The sequence below is a fragment of the Trachemys scripta genome, chromosome 18, assembly GCF_013100865.1.
Source record: "Trachemys scripta elegans isolate TJP31775 chromosome 18, CAS_Tse_1.0, whole genome shotgun sequence".
Taxonomy (NCBI): domain Eukaryota; kingdom Metazoa; phylum Chordata; order Testudines; family Emydidae; genus Trachemys; species Trachemys scripta.
The window spans coordinates 19,918,394-19,933,092 of NC_048315.1; the positions used below are offsets into that span (position 1 = coordinate 19,918,394).

The window sequence follows — 14,699 nt, forward strand, 5'->3', positions numbered from 1 at the left end:
TGAAGTACCTTCTTTGCACTTTTCCTGGATGTTGCATGAAATCATTAGCTAATCTGAGACTACAATGGATTAATGTCCTTTGCATATCAGCTGTTCATAAAGATGTTCTAGCTCCCTTGATGGTAACAGCGACAGGAGGGTGGTCCAGCTACGGGTGTTCTTACCACTTAGTCCAGGTCCGAATTTCTCGGTCAGAGTATAGTCAAGGTCCAGACGTCAGAGAAAATAATAATAAAAAAAAAATAATGATAATAAATAAACAAATATTTTGGGGTCTGTTCAAAAGCGTCTTGCGGTCCAGATTTGGCCCATGGTCCACCTGTTGACTATCCCTGACTTAGTCCAACCCTACTGTGAGCCATGATTAGCAACAGAGTCGTTAAAATGCCAGCAACAGTTAGTGCCTATGCTGGCACTGCCCTGACTTCCTTTGCTAGCGCTTTTTTTTTTTTAAACAAGGGAGGATTGCTAGGTGTGGAGTCATATCTGTATTTGTGCAATACCCGGCTTTTGTGTGGGACAAAACCAAATGATTGTTCTTAAACCGTTTTTGAGAACTTATTGTTTCCATAAGCATTTTGGACAAAAGTAGCTGAAAATATAGATGCTTCTTAAAATGTTTAGTATTGTCCTGACACTGAATGAATGAATGAATTGCTTTCAAGATACTGTGCAGGGATTCCCAAAAATGTACCTTACTTAGTGCCTACAGACTTCAGTTTACTTCCTTTGCTGCTCAAATCCAGTAACCCATAATCAAATTCAGTAGTTCTTTTGCCCCCAATGCTCACATCATGGTAAGTAACCAGTGGTCTCAGAATTGCTTTTTTTATTTTTAAAAATGGTTTTGAGCTGGATCTCTTGGAACTTTAGATGCTAAATAACAATCCATCCAAACTTCCATTTTTGTTGTTTTTTAAAATAGACTGCAGAGACTCTGTATGCCGCACTTTAGCTAAGAACAAATGTTAAATCTATACTATAAACCCACTTTTTAAAAAAAGTTTACAACTGAAACCAAACAAAATCATCTGCTATAGCTTGAGATGCACTGATTTTTAGGGCGAGGTCATGCTGGCACTCGCACAGTAACTATTCTATATATGCCCTTTCCCCTCCCCTCCCCCCATTCTGTACTCTTTTATGGTTAGAACACTAGGACTAAGGAGTCCTGAGTTCTGTTCTTGGCTCTGCCTCCAGCTTATTTTTCGTCTTTTCCTCTCTGGAGAATAGAGAACGTGTCTCACAGGTTGTTGTGGTGCTTAATCCTTTTCTGCCAAGTGTCTTGAGCGCATTAGATGAAAGGTGCTATGGAAGTGTGTGTGTGTGTGTGTGTGTGTGTGTGTGTGAGGGGCTACCTAAAAATCCAGAAAAAAGTCACTCAATCAGTGCAGTGTCCATGGAACAACCATAATTGTTCTGTCCCCTTGTATCAGAATCTGTGGACTCAATGGGTGAAGTTCTGCCTTCGGATTATGCTGAAAATTGGGCTACACCCACGTAGCTTCTTGTGCAGTGTAAAACAGAATTTGTTCCACTCGCTCATTGAGTTATCACACTGCTAAATATAAGATTTTCTTGGTTGTGTGTGATTAAATCTAAACTTGATTTTAAGTTTATTATATTACAAGTGAAAATTATGCATTGCTGCTTATTTGTTATATTTGTTTCCTTTGTGTGGGGACGCAGCCTAATCTAATATCAAGAAATTGTAGTATAGCCAAAGTGGCTTATGCTATCTTGCCATTAGTGTTTAGAATTATTGTCACATTATTAGCTTTCTGTATGTTCATGTTCTGGCTTTAGAGTTTGGAAGAAAATAAACAGGAACACGGGTTTATGGAATTCAGTGAATAAATGATAAACTAGCTTTTTAACTGTTCGTGTGGAACTTCATTAGATAACACTAGTCATTTCTCATCTCTTTGTGTCCACATTACACTTTCAAGTAGATCACCTCCTGCAGCTGTGTTTCTTTATACTAGCACAAATTTAAAATACCTTGATAGAAGTAAAATCCATAGTTAGCAAAATCTATGGCTTTATTGCTGTGCTAAATAGTCTGTTCTCATTTCAGTTATATTTAGAAAGATACGTCCTTGCATGTAACTCCCATTGTGCTCAATGGGACGTCTAGGTGCATATCAGAGGGCAGAATTTGGCCTTTGGCTTTTAATGCCACTTGTTCCAATATCTGCAGCTTTTTGCTCTTTGAAAGGAACATTTATGGCTTGAAGCCCTCTAAAGTCAATACAAGTGTGCATCATTGATAAAAGGGCGTAAAGCTATTTGAAGAATTTTAGCTGAAAGATGCTGCTTACTTCAGCCAGGATTAATGCTCAGTTCATGCATCCCTTTCCTCTGTAACCTTTATGATCTTGGGAACACTGGTGATACCTGTACTCCTAAGATTCTAGCAGTTGTTATTCCTGATGTGACAGGTTTGGTCATAGAGACCCCCTTGGGACTGTCACCTGATGTGCTGAAATTTCTTCTGAGCCTGGTTTCCCTGCCAGCCTGGGACTTCCAGAACCCTGCCTTGTTGAGCCAGACACACTAGCCTGCTGCAACACAGACCCAGGGTCTGGGCCACGCCCCCAAAACTGCAAATTCAACTGAAAACAGCTCAGCAGGCTACCTATCTCTAGCACCCAGTTCCCAGTGGGATCCAAACACCAAATAAATCGGTTTGACTCTGTAGAAAGCTTATACAAGGTAAATTGTTTGTTGGTCCTGCTTTGAGCAGGGGGTTGGACTAGATGACCTCCTGAGGTCCCTTCCAACCCTGATATTCTATATCACTGATAGAGAGAGATGCACAGCTGTTTGCTCCCCCAGCATTAATCACTTACTCTGGGTTTATTAATAAACAAAAGTGATTTTATTAAGTATCAAAAAGTAGGATTTAAGTGGTTTCAAGTAATAGATAGAACAAAGTAAGTCACAAAGCAAAATAAAACAAAACACGCAAGTCTAAGCCTAATACATTAAGAAACTGATTACGGGTAATAGCTCACCCTCAAAGATTTTCCAATAAGCTTCTTTCACAGACTAGATTCCTTCCTAATTTGGGCCCAATCCTTTCCTCTGGTACAGTCCTTGTTAGTTCCAGCACACATCTCAGGTGGTATGGGGTTTCTTATGACTGGCAGCCCACTTTGTCCTGCTCCACCCCCTTTTATAGCTTTGGCACTTTGGCACAAGGTGGGAATCTTTTGTGTCTGTGGGTCCCCACCCCTCCTTCTAAATGGAAAAGTACCAGATTTAAGATGGATTTAATTATCGGGTGACATGGTCACATGACACTGAGACCCTTAGTCTTCATTCTTCCTGGTTTGGCCCACACTTACACAGGAAGGCTTGCAGGTAAATAAACCATTTACAACCAATTGTCCTTAGTCAATGGGAGCCATCAAGGTTCTAAACCACCATTAATGGCCCACGCTTTGCATAATTACAATAGGACTTCAGAGTTATGCTTCAGATACAAGAATGGTGCATGCGTACAAATAGGAGGAATATATTTAGTAGTTTATAACCTTCGTTATGATACCTTACAAGAGAGCTTTTGCATAAAGCATATTCCAGTTGCATCATATTCACACTCATAAGCATATTTCCATAAAAACATATGGAGTGTAACGTCACACCAGACTATGCCAATAGGTTTGAAAATAAATGAAGATGGGTGGATACCAGCTTAAAAGAAAAACCTTCTAATGACCGCATTTTTGTGGCCTTAGGGTTAATTATTGTGAATGGTGATTAGGATTCACTTTGGCTGCCTGGATTTCAATTTTTGTATTGGTGATATGACTGAATTTTTTGCTGGTTTTCTGACTGATTAAAGGATGTTTTAAAAACCAGAACTCTAGCTGATTATCTGTCATATTCAGTCTATATAAAAGGCAGTATACAGTGTGATACAAGTTATATGGTACACACACCCCAGGACAGGGGTGTGTATTCTTTTGCATCCATGTATTGCCAAACAATCCATTTGCTGAGACTGTTTTCTGAGGTCTTCGTGGTAAATGTGAGGCAAACATGTCTCTGTGAATTTCCCCCCACTTTGTGCAGATTTTGGGTCCATATCCAGGCACCTCTTCTATTTCTTAAGAAACCAAAACCTAAACTCATGTTGGGAAGGTGAGAAATAAGATGTTTATGTCCCTGGGTCCCAGCAGCTATTCGCAATGATCTCAGGAGTGGGAAAATATAACACTACAGTACATGTGAAAGAGGAAAATTGGTCACATTCATCCAAGAGGTCTGCCATCTAACTAATACAGATACATAAGTTCAGTTGGTCACATGAGACACAATGGAGAATAACCAACACTGAAGCATATTGGGACAACAATACACTTTTGCAGAATATAGTAAAAATATAAACAGTTTATAAGTTGCAAAAAGTGATCTCTGTTGGGTAGTAATGCTTTCAGCCTGTGGCTTCAGGCATTATGTATCCAGCTTGGTCAGTATTTATTTTCTATAACCTCTTGATTGCTGTAAATAGGTGTCTTTTATTTCTCTATCTACATCTTTCATGTTGTATATTTACAAACCAGAAAAAATGCATGTTCTGAATCGTGCAGTCCTGGTGAACTGGGGATGGAATCCAGAGTTTGAAGACAAAAATTTGTGTGACTGATTCATTCGTTATAAATCAGTGTACCTAGTTCTGAGCTAATATGCCAATGGGGCAGAGTTTTTAATTGACGTTTAATAAGAAGGGTACGAGGTGGTCAGTTCTTAGGGGTTGGAGTGAATTGTGGGTGGCAGACATGTGTTTGCAATAGAATTTTTGTGATCACTGTTCTTGTTTGATCATCAGTCTTTAAAATTATCCATCCTTTAGTAGAGGCTACTGTAAATAGTGTTCGGAATTCATACATTTTTATCTTTCATGCAGCTGAATATAATTGCATATGAATAAGTCTGCCATTGAGTGTTTCAAATAACTTAGTGTCTACATAACCTTTGAAAATCAACAGCAAGTTTATTAAAATAGATCCTAGCTGAAAGTAATATTCCAGGAATGTAAATATAACAGCAGTTGCTGCAAGGTTTTGTCATGGTATAACAGCTGTTGTTTTCCTTGTATAGTAATGAGTCTTTAAAGCTATCTTACATAATGATTAATGAAATCCTGCCCCTTGTTTTAAGACAGACTTATCATCATTCACAGAAAACTTGTTTGACTTTTTTAAAAATTGTAAGTTACATCTTGTGTTCGTGACTTCACATTTGTTGTAACAGAAAATGTATATACGGTATCCTAAAGAAACGAATCCCATATTGAAGCTTCATAGCCTATTTTACTAATGTCCCTTATTTTGAGCTCTTGTCCCACACTGGGACCGTGACAAGTTGAGAGATTAGGAGTCCCTCCAGATTTTAATCAACTCCAATGATAAGCAAACTACTGCAGTGGCTGCTTCATGAGCTATAGGGCAGAACCTCCAAGGGTTAGGCAAGGAGTGCTAGTTGAGGATTTTTATTTGTACTCTCTTTATCTTAGTTACTCTGCATAAAAGTTCCCAAAATGAATTTACCAGTTTACTGCTGGTAACTGCACTCTCTCACACACTTCTGGTGTGTGCAAGCAGGTGGTCTTATAATCTTTGAAAGGCCTGGCTGTTAACTTAAAAAATGCCGTTGATCTTTTTCTAAGGGCCTTGAATATTGAGTGTTTTAATCCTTGCACCTGGATTTAGTTGTTAATGTTAAATGTGGGAAATATCAATACCATGAACCACACATTAAATAGAATAAGTGTGGGAGATATCAAGCTTTTACTTCCATTACATTTGGAATGGGACATCACAACAACTAAACTCCCCTCATTCCCTGGCAATCTGTGTGTGTAAGCTATTAACTTGGTCTACCTTTTGTGCCACAGGTTTCAGAATGAATTAATTAAAAGTTCACGACCTCTGCTATTGAAGCTCATTCTCATACATACTTTATCGTTAATGTCAAGTGCTAGTAGTACACTGTAGCACAGATTCCCAGATCCTCACACATCCTACTTCAGAGTGTGCTTAGTAATACTAATTTATCCAAATTTACTTGAATACATAAGAATAGAGGTTAATTAATTTCCGTTCACAAATGGTAATTAACTAGCCATGCAACTGCTAGATTGGAGTAACACCCACTAATTTTTATCAAAAGTATGCCTCCATTTTAAATCCCGGTTTTAAATTGCATTCATTTGGCATGTGGGCTGGAAAAGGGTTTTTAATTAGTGTACACCCACCTTCGTTTCAGCGATTCTTTTGGAGGTTAGTTTCCGAGATTAGCGCCCTATCTGAAAGAATAATCTTGGAACACAAATAAATAGTGTGCGAAACACAGAGGTGATGCTTGAGCCACTAGACAATAATTTTTGATCAGATAAGTGTAGATTGAGCCTTCGGCTCAGCACGTAGAGACTTGAAGAAGAAATCATTTCTTCAATTTTTCCTCTGCAGCGGTGGTGACCGTGGTGGCTTCAAAAATGTTGGTGGTAAGTGCCGAGTATCCAAAATGTTTCAGTGGAAATTCTGTATAAATCTAAAAGCCACCAATATCTTATTACTATCTAGTAGAAGCATTCTAGCGTTTCTGTTTTGCTGGGGCTGGTGTGTTTGTGTGCTTTAAAAGTCAATCCTTTAACGATAAACTGGATTTCTACTTTGTCAAATTGCATGAAAGAAATTGTGGAGATTTATGACCTTCACTGGATTTTGGTGTGTTTTTTTTGTTTTGTTACAAATGCTGCTTTGAAAGGTACTAGTGACAAAATAATTGTGGTAAACTGCTTGGTCATCTGACAACCAGCATTTGCAAGATAAACACCAGCATAATGCTAATGTGGCAGATGCCACATACTGCAAGTTAAAGAACATGTTAACGTTCTACAGATGCCTGCTTTTGAACACTTTAATCTAAATATTCTCCAGATCTCTGGTTAATGACTTAAATTTTTAGATACATTGCATATGTAGCTTGAATATCTTCTTGTCTTATTGAACAAGATTTTTAAAAAGGCTTTCCTTGCTAAAGTAGCCTTTCTTTCATCTTTTTACCCATTCTACAGGTCAAAGGGATTATGGACAGAAATCAGATGCTGGTAAGAAAACAAGTATTGTGTGGATTGTAGCTCTTCATCCTTCATAGCATTTGTAACATATGCAAGCGCTTTGGAGGATCTTGGCCAATTAGAGAACTGATCTTAAATCAACAAGATGACATTCAATAAAGACGGGCAAAGTACTACACTTAGGAAGGAAAAAATCAAATGCTCGAGTACAAAATGGGGAATAACTGGCTATGTGGTAGTATTGCTAAAAAGGATCTGGGTGATAATGGAGCACAAATTGAATATGAGTTATCAATGTGATGCAGTTGTGAAAAGGACTAACATCATTCTGGAGTATATTAACAGGAGTGCCCAATGTAAGACATGAGAGGTAATTGTCCCGCTTTATTTGACATTCATGAGGCTTCAGCTGGAGAACTGTGTCCAGTTCTGGGTGAGACACTTTAGGAAAGATATGGACAAATTGGAAATAGTGCAGAGGAGAGCAATAAAAACCATAAAAAGTTTAGGAAATCTGACCGATGAAGAAAGCAGTTTCCCCAGTTTTTTTTTTTAACCTAAATCTTCAAATATGTGAAGGGATGTTATAAAGACGATGGTAATCAGTTGTTGCTCATGTTCACTGAATGTAGGACAAGAAGTAATGGGCTTAATTTGCAGCAAGGGAGATTTTGGTTAGATATTAGAAAAAACCTTTTAATTGTTAGGCTCTAGAATGGGCTTCCAAGGGAGGTTGTGGAATCTTCCTCATTGGAGGTTTTTAAGAACAAGTTGGACAAACACCTGTCAGGATGATCTAGGCTTACTTGGTCCTGCCTCAGCACAGGGGGGCTGGACCCGATGAGCTTTCTAGGTGCCTTGCAACCCTGCGTTTCTATGATTTTATGTACTTTAAAATGCATGCCTGGAAAGAGGTGGGGTGGCTGGGATTTTTGTGTGATTCAGATGTAGTTTAACAAGGTGGGCTCTCTTCTGGGATCAATCAGTTCCATTAAATAATGGTGCATGGGACTATACAAGAGAATTATTTCAATGTTTAAATAACACGTTGCTCAGCAAGTAAAAATCAGGTTTTGTCTAGTGAATTCTGCGTCGACTTGAGTCAAATAACTGATAATGTTCTTGTTTTCCTTGAAGATGCTGAATATAGATAGTTTTTTCTGGCTTAGATTATTTTGGGCAATGTTCTTTTAATTTTTATACTTGTTTCACCATAGATCCTAAAACTTGAAGGACTTTTCAAAAGCTGAATTACTCTTTACGATTGCTGTTTACTTCTTGCACTCTGTCTTGGATATGAAAGTAGACTAATCTGTTTCATTCTTATTTTTTGGTGTCATTTTTCTGATTCTTTTATGCTGATACAGTGCTTTTCTGTCTTCCGTGGTATTTCAGTTACATTTTATAGGCTCCTTTATTTAAAATCTGCGTTTTGGGCCTACTCTACTTGAATGCCCTATTTGCAGAAAAAAGTTGTGAACGGCTGCCACGCAGTCAGATATTCAATGTAATCATTCTGTGACATACTGCAGTATCCTACGGCTATCTTCCTGTACTTCAGAAGCTGTTGCTGTTAGAGCTAACAGCATGACCTCAGACTTTTCTCAGTTCATTAATATGAGAGCTCCCAATCTGCCAGGTGTCCAAGGAGATGTTGCACGACCATAAATATCTGAGTCTAAAATGATAGAGGTTTTCTCTTACCTCAGACGAAGTAGCATTTTTAACTACTGCAGTATGTAACATATTTGCTTCTGGCTAATCCATACAAACACATTTGGTAAAAATAACTTATTTTCTTTAATAGATACAGAATCTGACAACTCTGATAACAACACCATCTTTGTGCAAGGACTTGGAGAAGGTGTTTCGGCAGATCAAGTGGCTGACTATTTCAAGCAAATAGGTATTATAAAGGTGTGTGTGGTGACAGATCATTAGGTTGTGTTGGCTTAGGAAACCTGTAGATCAAATATGTTGGAAGTGTCTCCCTTTTATTTCCTAGCAATTGTAGATCTTTCTTTTATCCTACTGGGTCACAGATGACAGTTTACAGAAAAAGAAATTGCTGGTACTACCAACTTATTAACCCAGATGTCAGTTGCCGTTTCTCTTTTCTACTCCTAATTCTCTAATCATTTCCCTTACCACGTGTCCCTCTCAGTAGTAAATCTCTAATGCTTCAATCAGTAATTATGCTTCCATGACCCACTCACTCAGGGCTTTCCTTCCTATCCCCAGAATCCAAATCAGGGCTCTCATTCACTGTACTTGACTTCAACCAACGTCCAAACAAGGCCTGGGACCACTTCATATTAAGGTTCATGCTGTGAGCTGGAGGGCAGTCAGTATTTGTTTCTGTAAGCTAGCCCCCAGAAATCTCCTCTGTGAACACAAATTAATTACAACTGTTCTCACTGTTTACTGGCTCAAGCAGTTTTCTCCACTAACTCAATGTTGAGGAAATACACTTTTTATTTTTTTCTTTCTCCCCCAGACTAACAAAAAGACTGGCAAACTTATGATAAATCTATATACAGATAAGGATACAGGCAAACCAAAGGGAGAAGCAACAGTGTCTTTTGATGACCCTCCTTCCGCTAAAGCAGCCATTGACTGGTTTGATGGTAAGTTTGCCTGTTCTTCCTTTTGTGCGTGAAACTTAGCAATCAGTAGAGACTGCATATTAATGTGGACTGCATGCCACTTTTAAAATTTATTTCAAAGAGACTCCTGTTTTTTTCCCTCTGATGTGCTAGTTGAGACAAAAACCATTATTTATGCTTCTGCATGTCCGTTGTCCCTGTATCCAGTTTAGTCAGTGTGAGGATGGGTTTTTCTGGTATGATTCAAGACTTCGTATGCAACCCATTAAAATGAGAATATCGCAGTAAGCAGGAGAATAGAAACTGATGTGCGCTCTGGGAGGTACCATGGTGTTGGTGGCAGTGCCTAGAAACCCCAGGCAAGGTTAAGAGCTCATTGGGGTGGGCACTCTACAAACACTGAAAGAAGTCCTGTGCCCTAAAGAACTGACAATCTAAATGGACAAGATGGACAAAGAGCAGGAGGGGAAACAGAGGCACAGAATCGTGAACTGCCCAAGCCAACACAGCCTGTCAGTGGCAGAACTGGAAATGGAACCCAGGTCTCCTGGCTTCCAGTTTTGTTGCCCTGTCCACTAGACCACACTGCCTCCAAAAGTACCTCAAACCAAATTAAGCCCCATCATGATTCCTCTTGTAACATCTTCCCTTCATTTATGCGCCCATCTTTCCCTCATGTGGATGTTTTCTTTAACATTTACCTGTGTGAACATAAACTTTGGTTACTGCAGTAACCAATGTACATAGCTAGTTTGAGCATACAGTGTATGGTGCTAGTTTATTATTCCTTAAATGCTTTATAACAGTGTTAATTACATCTTACAATTAAAACCGTATATTCGCGAAACAAGTCCTTCAAAAGAAGACTTTTAAAAACAGTATTTTGCTCCATAGCTAGAAATTATTGCATGGCCAGTTGAAAGCTTGAAAGCTTTGTACTGTGACCTGAAACTCTGAAAACTGTCTGTCCGTAATGGAGAAGGGGAGCAGGTTCCAGAAACATGCTGCGGTCAGTCTTGAAGAGTTCCACTGCAGAAAAAAGGACAGTTACACTGCTTTATAGTAACAGAAGGTTAAACAATCTTAATGCCCATTCGAATGGCTTTGTGTTTCCATTGACACTTGGCATATATAGACCTAAGCATCAAAGAGGCAGGGGTGTGCTCAGGTTTGGCGTTCATATAATGGTAAGCAAAAAGAAATCGACTAGCAAATTGGTTTTTATGCCTTATTTTTTGTTAATATATTTCAAATTGATCTTAAGGACATTACTATGGTTGCTGTATGATGCATCCTAACAGTGATAGGCCCCAAAGTGTCCTGTGATAAAACTTTAATTTTATAATACATGCTGGTTGCAACCTCATAATAAACACGTGCATATCTTTTTCCCACATGGGGATATATTGGTATGGAAACTTGCTGTCTGATTGGCAGGATCAAGATTCTTACCTATTTAAACTGCCCTGCAATAAACTATACTGATGACAAGCATAGCAGGGAAATGTGTTATGTGCTTGCATCATGTGCCCTTAATTTAAATTAAAACTTGTAGATCATATTCCGATTTTAAATAAGCATCTCTTTGTGATAGCAGATTATATCAGGAATAGATATAAATACAAATATGTACCTCCTTACTGTTTGCCATCTGTGCGTTGATGTGATATGATGCTACGACTCATATTTTCAAAAGCATTTTGATTTACCGGGATGTTTTTTCTAGTACTGCTGGTGTCGAATTTAACAATGCAAGTTACAGTCACTTGGGATCTTGCTGTTAATTATTGAGCTCCTGTTTGTTCCTCTTTCTCTGTTCCCCCTTTAGGAAAGGAATTCCATGGCAGTGTTATCAAAGTTTCTTTTGCAACCAGGAGGCCTGAATTTCTGAGAGGAGGTGGAGGAGGTGGCGGTGGCAGCGGACGTCGAGGTGGTAGTAAAACATAAAGGGTCTTTCCTTTTGCATGTTAACTGCTTTAGCTTTTGATCTTTTTAAGAGGGCTACCCTCATGGCAGTAATTTGTTAAATAATGAAGTGTGGGCTTTGGGAAGGCATAGTGGAAGAGATTTCTGGCACTTAGGGGGTTAGTAGGGATGGCACCAGCATATGGGAGTTAAGGAAAACTGAATTCTGCTGGAGTGGACTATATCTAGTTCTGTACGTTCCTGATGTGGAGATGCTCTCTAGTTCAATGCTCATCCTGGCTTATAAAGAAATGGTGAAGTAACAACTTCAAGGCTGGGCGTGGATAATTACCCAACACTGCGTTCTCAGCGATTGTCTTAGGATGCATTGTCTGGAATTTGCAAAATTAAGCACCCAACTCCTGCTCAAAGTTAATGGAAGATGGGTGCCCAACTCCCATAGCCCTCTTTGAAAATCCCAGACTTTTTGCATAGTACGGCCTTATCAAATGAGTCTGCTGGAGATTGGTCTTACTACACTTCCTTTAACATGAGGGTTTTACACATTGTGACTAGTTTTTAGGCCAAGCAATTTTAGGGTGGCTGATAAACAGGTCATTTTTAAGAACTCCATTTTGTGTAAAAGGTCAGGACTCTGATGCCAAAAACAAGGTGCCTGTATTGGAAGAATCCTGGTGTATATGGTCAGGGAGAGCATATATTTCGTTTAGTCTGTGATTTGATCTGTCCATGTGTGATTGGAATTGCATGTGTATTAAAATGTCAATGAAACTTCAGTAATGCGTGTGACGGAGTTCAAGCTGATTAACTATAAATCTATCAGCTGTTAAAGTACGTGTAGTGCTGAAAAGGGAATGAATAGAAAATACATGGAGCGGACTTCTCTGGCCACCAGGTGCTGCTCCGGCACAATATTTCCCCTCTGCATGAGCTGAAATAAGCACATTCATACTCGAAGCTCTACAGCTGCCCAAATACATCCCCTGGGGGACTCGAGTCCTGCAGTTCAGAGGGTTGACAGACGTTTAAACTCCTATAGAGCATTTGCTCTGCCTCTAAATATTACATGTTTTCTCTTTTGGCTAATTAAATTTCAGCATTTTGTAAGGAATTCTGAAATGATCAGTTTGTAAATTACACTTTGTTGTTGTTGTCAGGCTGTCGTCCATTTCCAGAATTCCTAATTCACTGAAACGATAATCTTAGAAGGTGGCTGATTAAATCAATTGGTTGCTTATTGCTCTACCAAGAAACTGAGTCTGTCACTTGGGGTCTAAAGCTGGTGATAGTCTGCAAGTAAATGTCTTGGATGCAGATTACAGGAGCACTTCCCCTGCTTTTTTCTGATTATAATTTTATCCACAGGTTCACGAGGTGGATTTGGAAGAGGTGGGGGCTTCCAGGGTAGAAGTGGGGATCCCAAAAATGGTGATTGGATTTGTCCTAACCCGTAAGTGTTGTTTTAGTTGAGTAGCAGTGTTTCATGTATGTTCATTCAGTTGTTGAGAAAACTCAATCTGAAGAATCTTTGTCTCTTTCAGGAGCTGTGGTAATATGAACTTTGCTCGCAGGAATTCCTGCAATCAGTGTAATGAGCCCAGACCAGAAGATTCACGTCCATCAGGAGGGGGTGTGTAAGAGATCAGCACAAGTGTAATGAGTCGCTTCTGACTGTTTTAGTTACATTTGTGGCCTTTTAACAACACATTCTTGAGTTTTTGATTTTGCATTTCTCCCTTGTAGACTTTCGTGGGAGAGGCGGTTTTGGAGGTGAAAGAGGATACAGAGGGCGCGGTAGCAGAGGGGGTGACCGAGGTGGTGGCTATGGTGGTAAAATGGGAGGAAGGTAAGCATTATCTTTGCTGCTGTGTCAGTATGTGTGGAATGTAGATTTTAGGAGTGTGGGCTTTTCTTTGACTAATAGAACATGTGGCTGGCTGGAACAGTCCGGGGGGAATCATGGAGTAACAGTATTAAGCGCATATATTTTTCATTGTATAAGTGTAGATTCCTTTTGCTAAAGGACATAACACAGGTCACTAATAATAATTTCTGCTAGCCAGATGTCTAGTCATCAGCAGTCGGCAATGCTCAGAGTAGAAGGGGAGCGTAAAGAAGGGATTTGCGCAAGTTGGTGTGGGGGAGAATGGAGTTGCACTGTGACTCGCTAGACACACACATTTTTTTTCTTTCAGAAATGACTTCAGAAATGACCAGCGTAACAGGCCATACTAGAGACCCTGGTGAATGTTCCATGTGTCTCTTTGACGCAGTCAGTAGTGAAATTGCCGGAGTTTTGCCTGCTGCTTTACCCAGGCCCGCTTTTTGGATGGCGAATGACACGAAATTGGGTTTTTATTTTGGTGGGAGGGACGGGGGCAGTTTTTTCTTTGTTTGTTTTTTTTTTTTAGCAAGTCCATGGAAATTAAAGATGAAATTTCCAACATTCTCCTGTTTTCACCCCTGAGCTCTTCAACCGGCTATAAGAAGGAACAGAATGAACTGTAAAATATTGCCAAAATCGAAAGTGTTTTGTAATACAACAATAAAAGCTGATTTATTTGTGAAATCTTACATTGTTTTTCCAATAACTTCATAACTTTAAGCCCCAGCCTTTCCCTCCCATTCCCTGTCTTTCTATGGTGCAATCTGTGTAACAAATAAGGGTCTTGCTTACAAATGGCATTACACTTTGTCCCTAGCTCCATGAAGTGCCCTTAGAACCGCTTCGGTTTAGTGCCTGGAGAAGTCCGTTGCAATCCATGTCTTTGGTCCCAGAGTTAGAAGTATAGCTCCGTGGCAGCTCCACAGCTCCCCTCCTACTTTGCACTTTCCTTCCCTCCTCGCTGAGCAGAAACTCAAGTCAGCCCTCACCTGGGGGTGTCAGCTGCTCTTTCTGGAATTCACTGCGGTCATTCTGGGAAACCCAAAGGTGCCGGTGTGTTCCCATGCCGTTTGGGACTGGATCAAACTAAGGGAATGTTAAGTCAGAAGATGGGACAGGATGGCTCAAAAGAGAAGTTACTAGCTACGTACCACTTCACCTCTGAGTCACTGCTGTTGAAACTAATGCAGTG

The 14,699-nt window shown here is 39.6% G+C and overlaps 1 protein-coding gene across 3 annotated transcripts in view; it reads left to right on the forward strand.

Moving 5' to 3' along the window:
* Nucleotides 1-14,196, forward strand: part of TAF15 (TATA-box binding protein associated factor 15) — a 31,190-nt gene extending 16,994 nt beyond the window's left edge. For 2 of the 3 annotated variants that reach the window (XM_034752447.1, XM_034752445.1), the window contains exons 8-16: nucleotides 6,480-6,514; nucleotides 7,088-7,120; nucleotides 8,898-9,007; nucleotides 9,588-9,717; nucleotides 11,525-11,629; nucleotides 12,988-13,072; nucleotides 13,164-13,252; nucleotides 13,366-13,468; nucleotides 13,818-14,196. In XM_034752447.1, the coding sequence (XP_034608338.1) occupies nucleotides 6,480-6,514; nucleotides 7,088-7,120; nucleotides 8,898-9,007; nucleotides 9,588-9,717; nucleotides 11,525-11,629; nucleotides 12,988-13,072; nucleotides 13,164-13,252; nucleotides 13,366-13,468; nucleotides 13,818-13,857 (730 nt within the window). In that variant the 3' untranslated portion in view covers nucleotides 13,858-14,196. The remainder of the gene's footprint in view (nucleotides 1-6,479; nucleotides 6,515-7,087; nucleotides 7,121-8,897; nucleotides 9,008-9,587; nucleotides 9,718-11,524; nucleotides 11,630-12,987; nucleotides 13,073-13,163; nucleotides 13,253-13,365; nucleotides 13,469-13,817) is intronic. The other variant, XM_034752446.1, reaches the window with a different exon arrangement.
* Nucleotides 14,197-14,699: the final 503 nt, after the last annotated feature.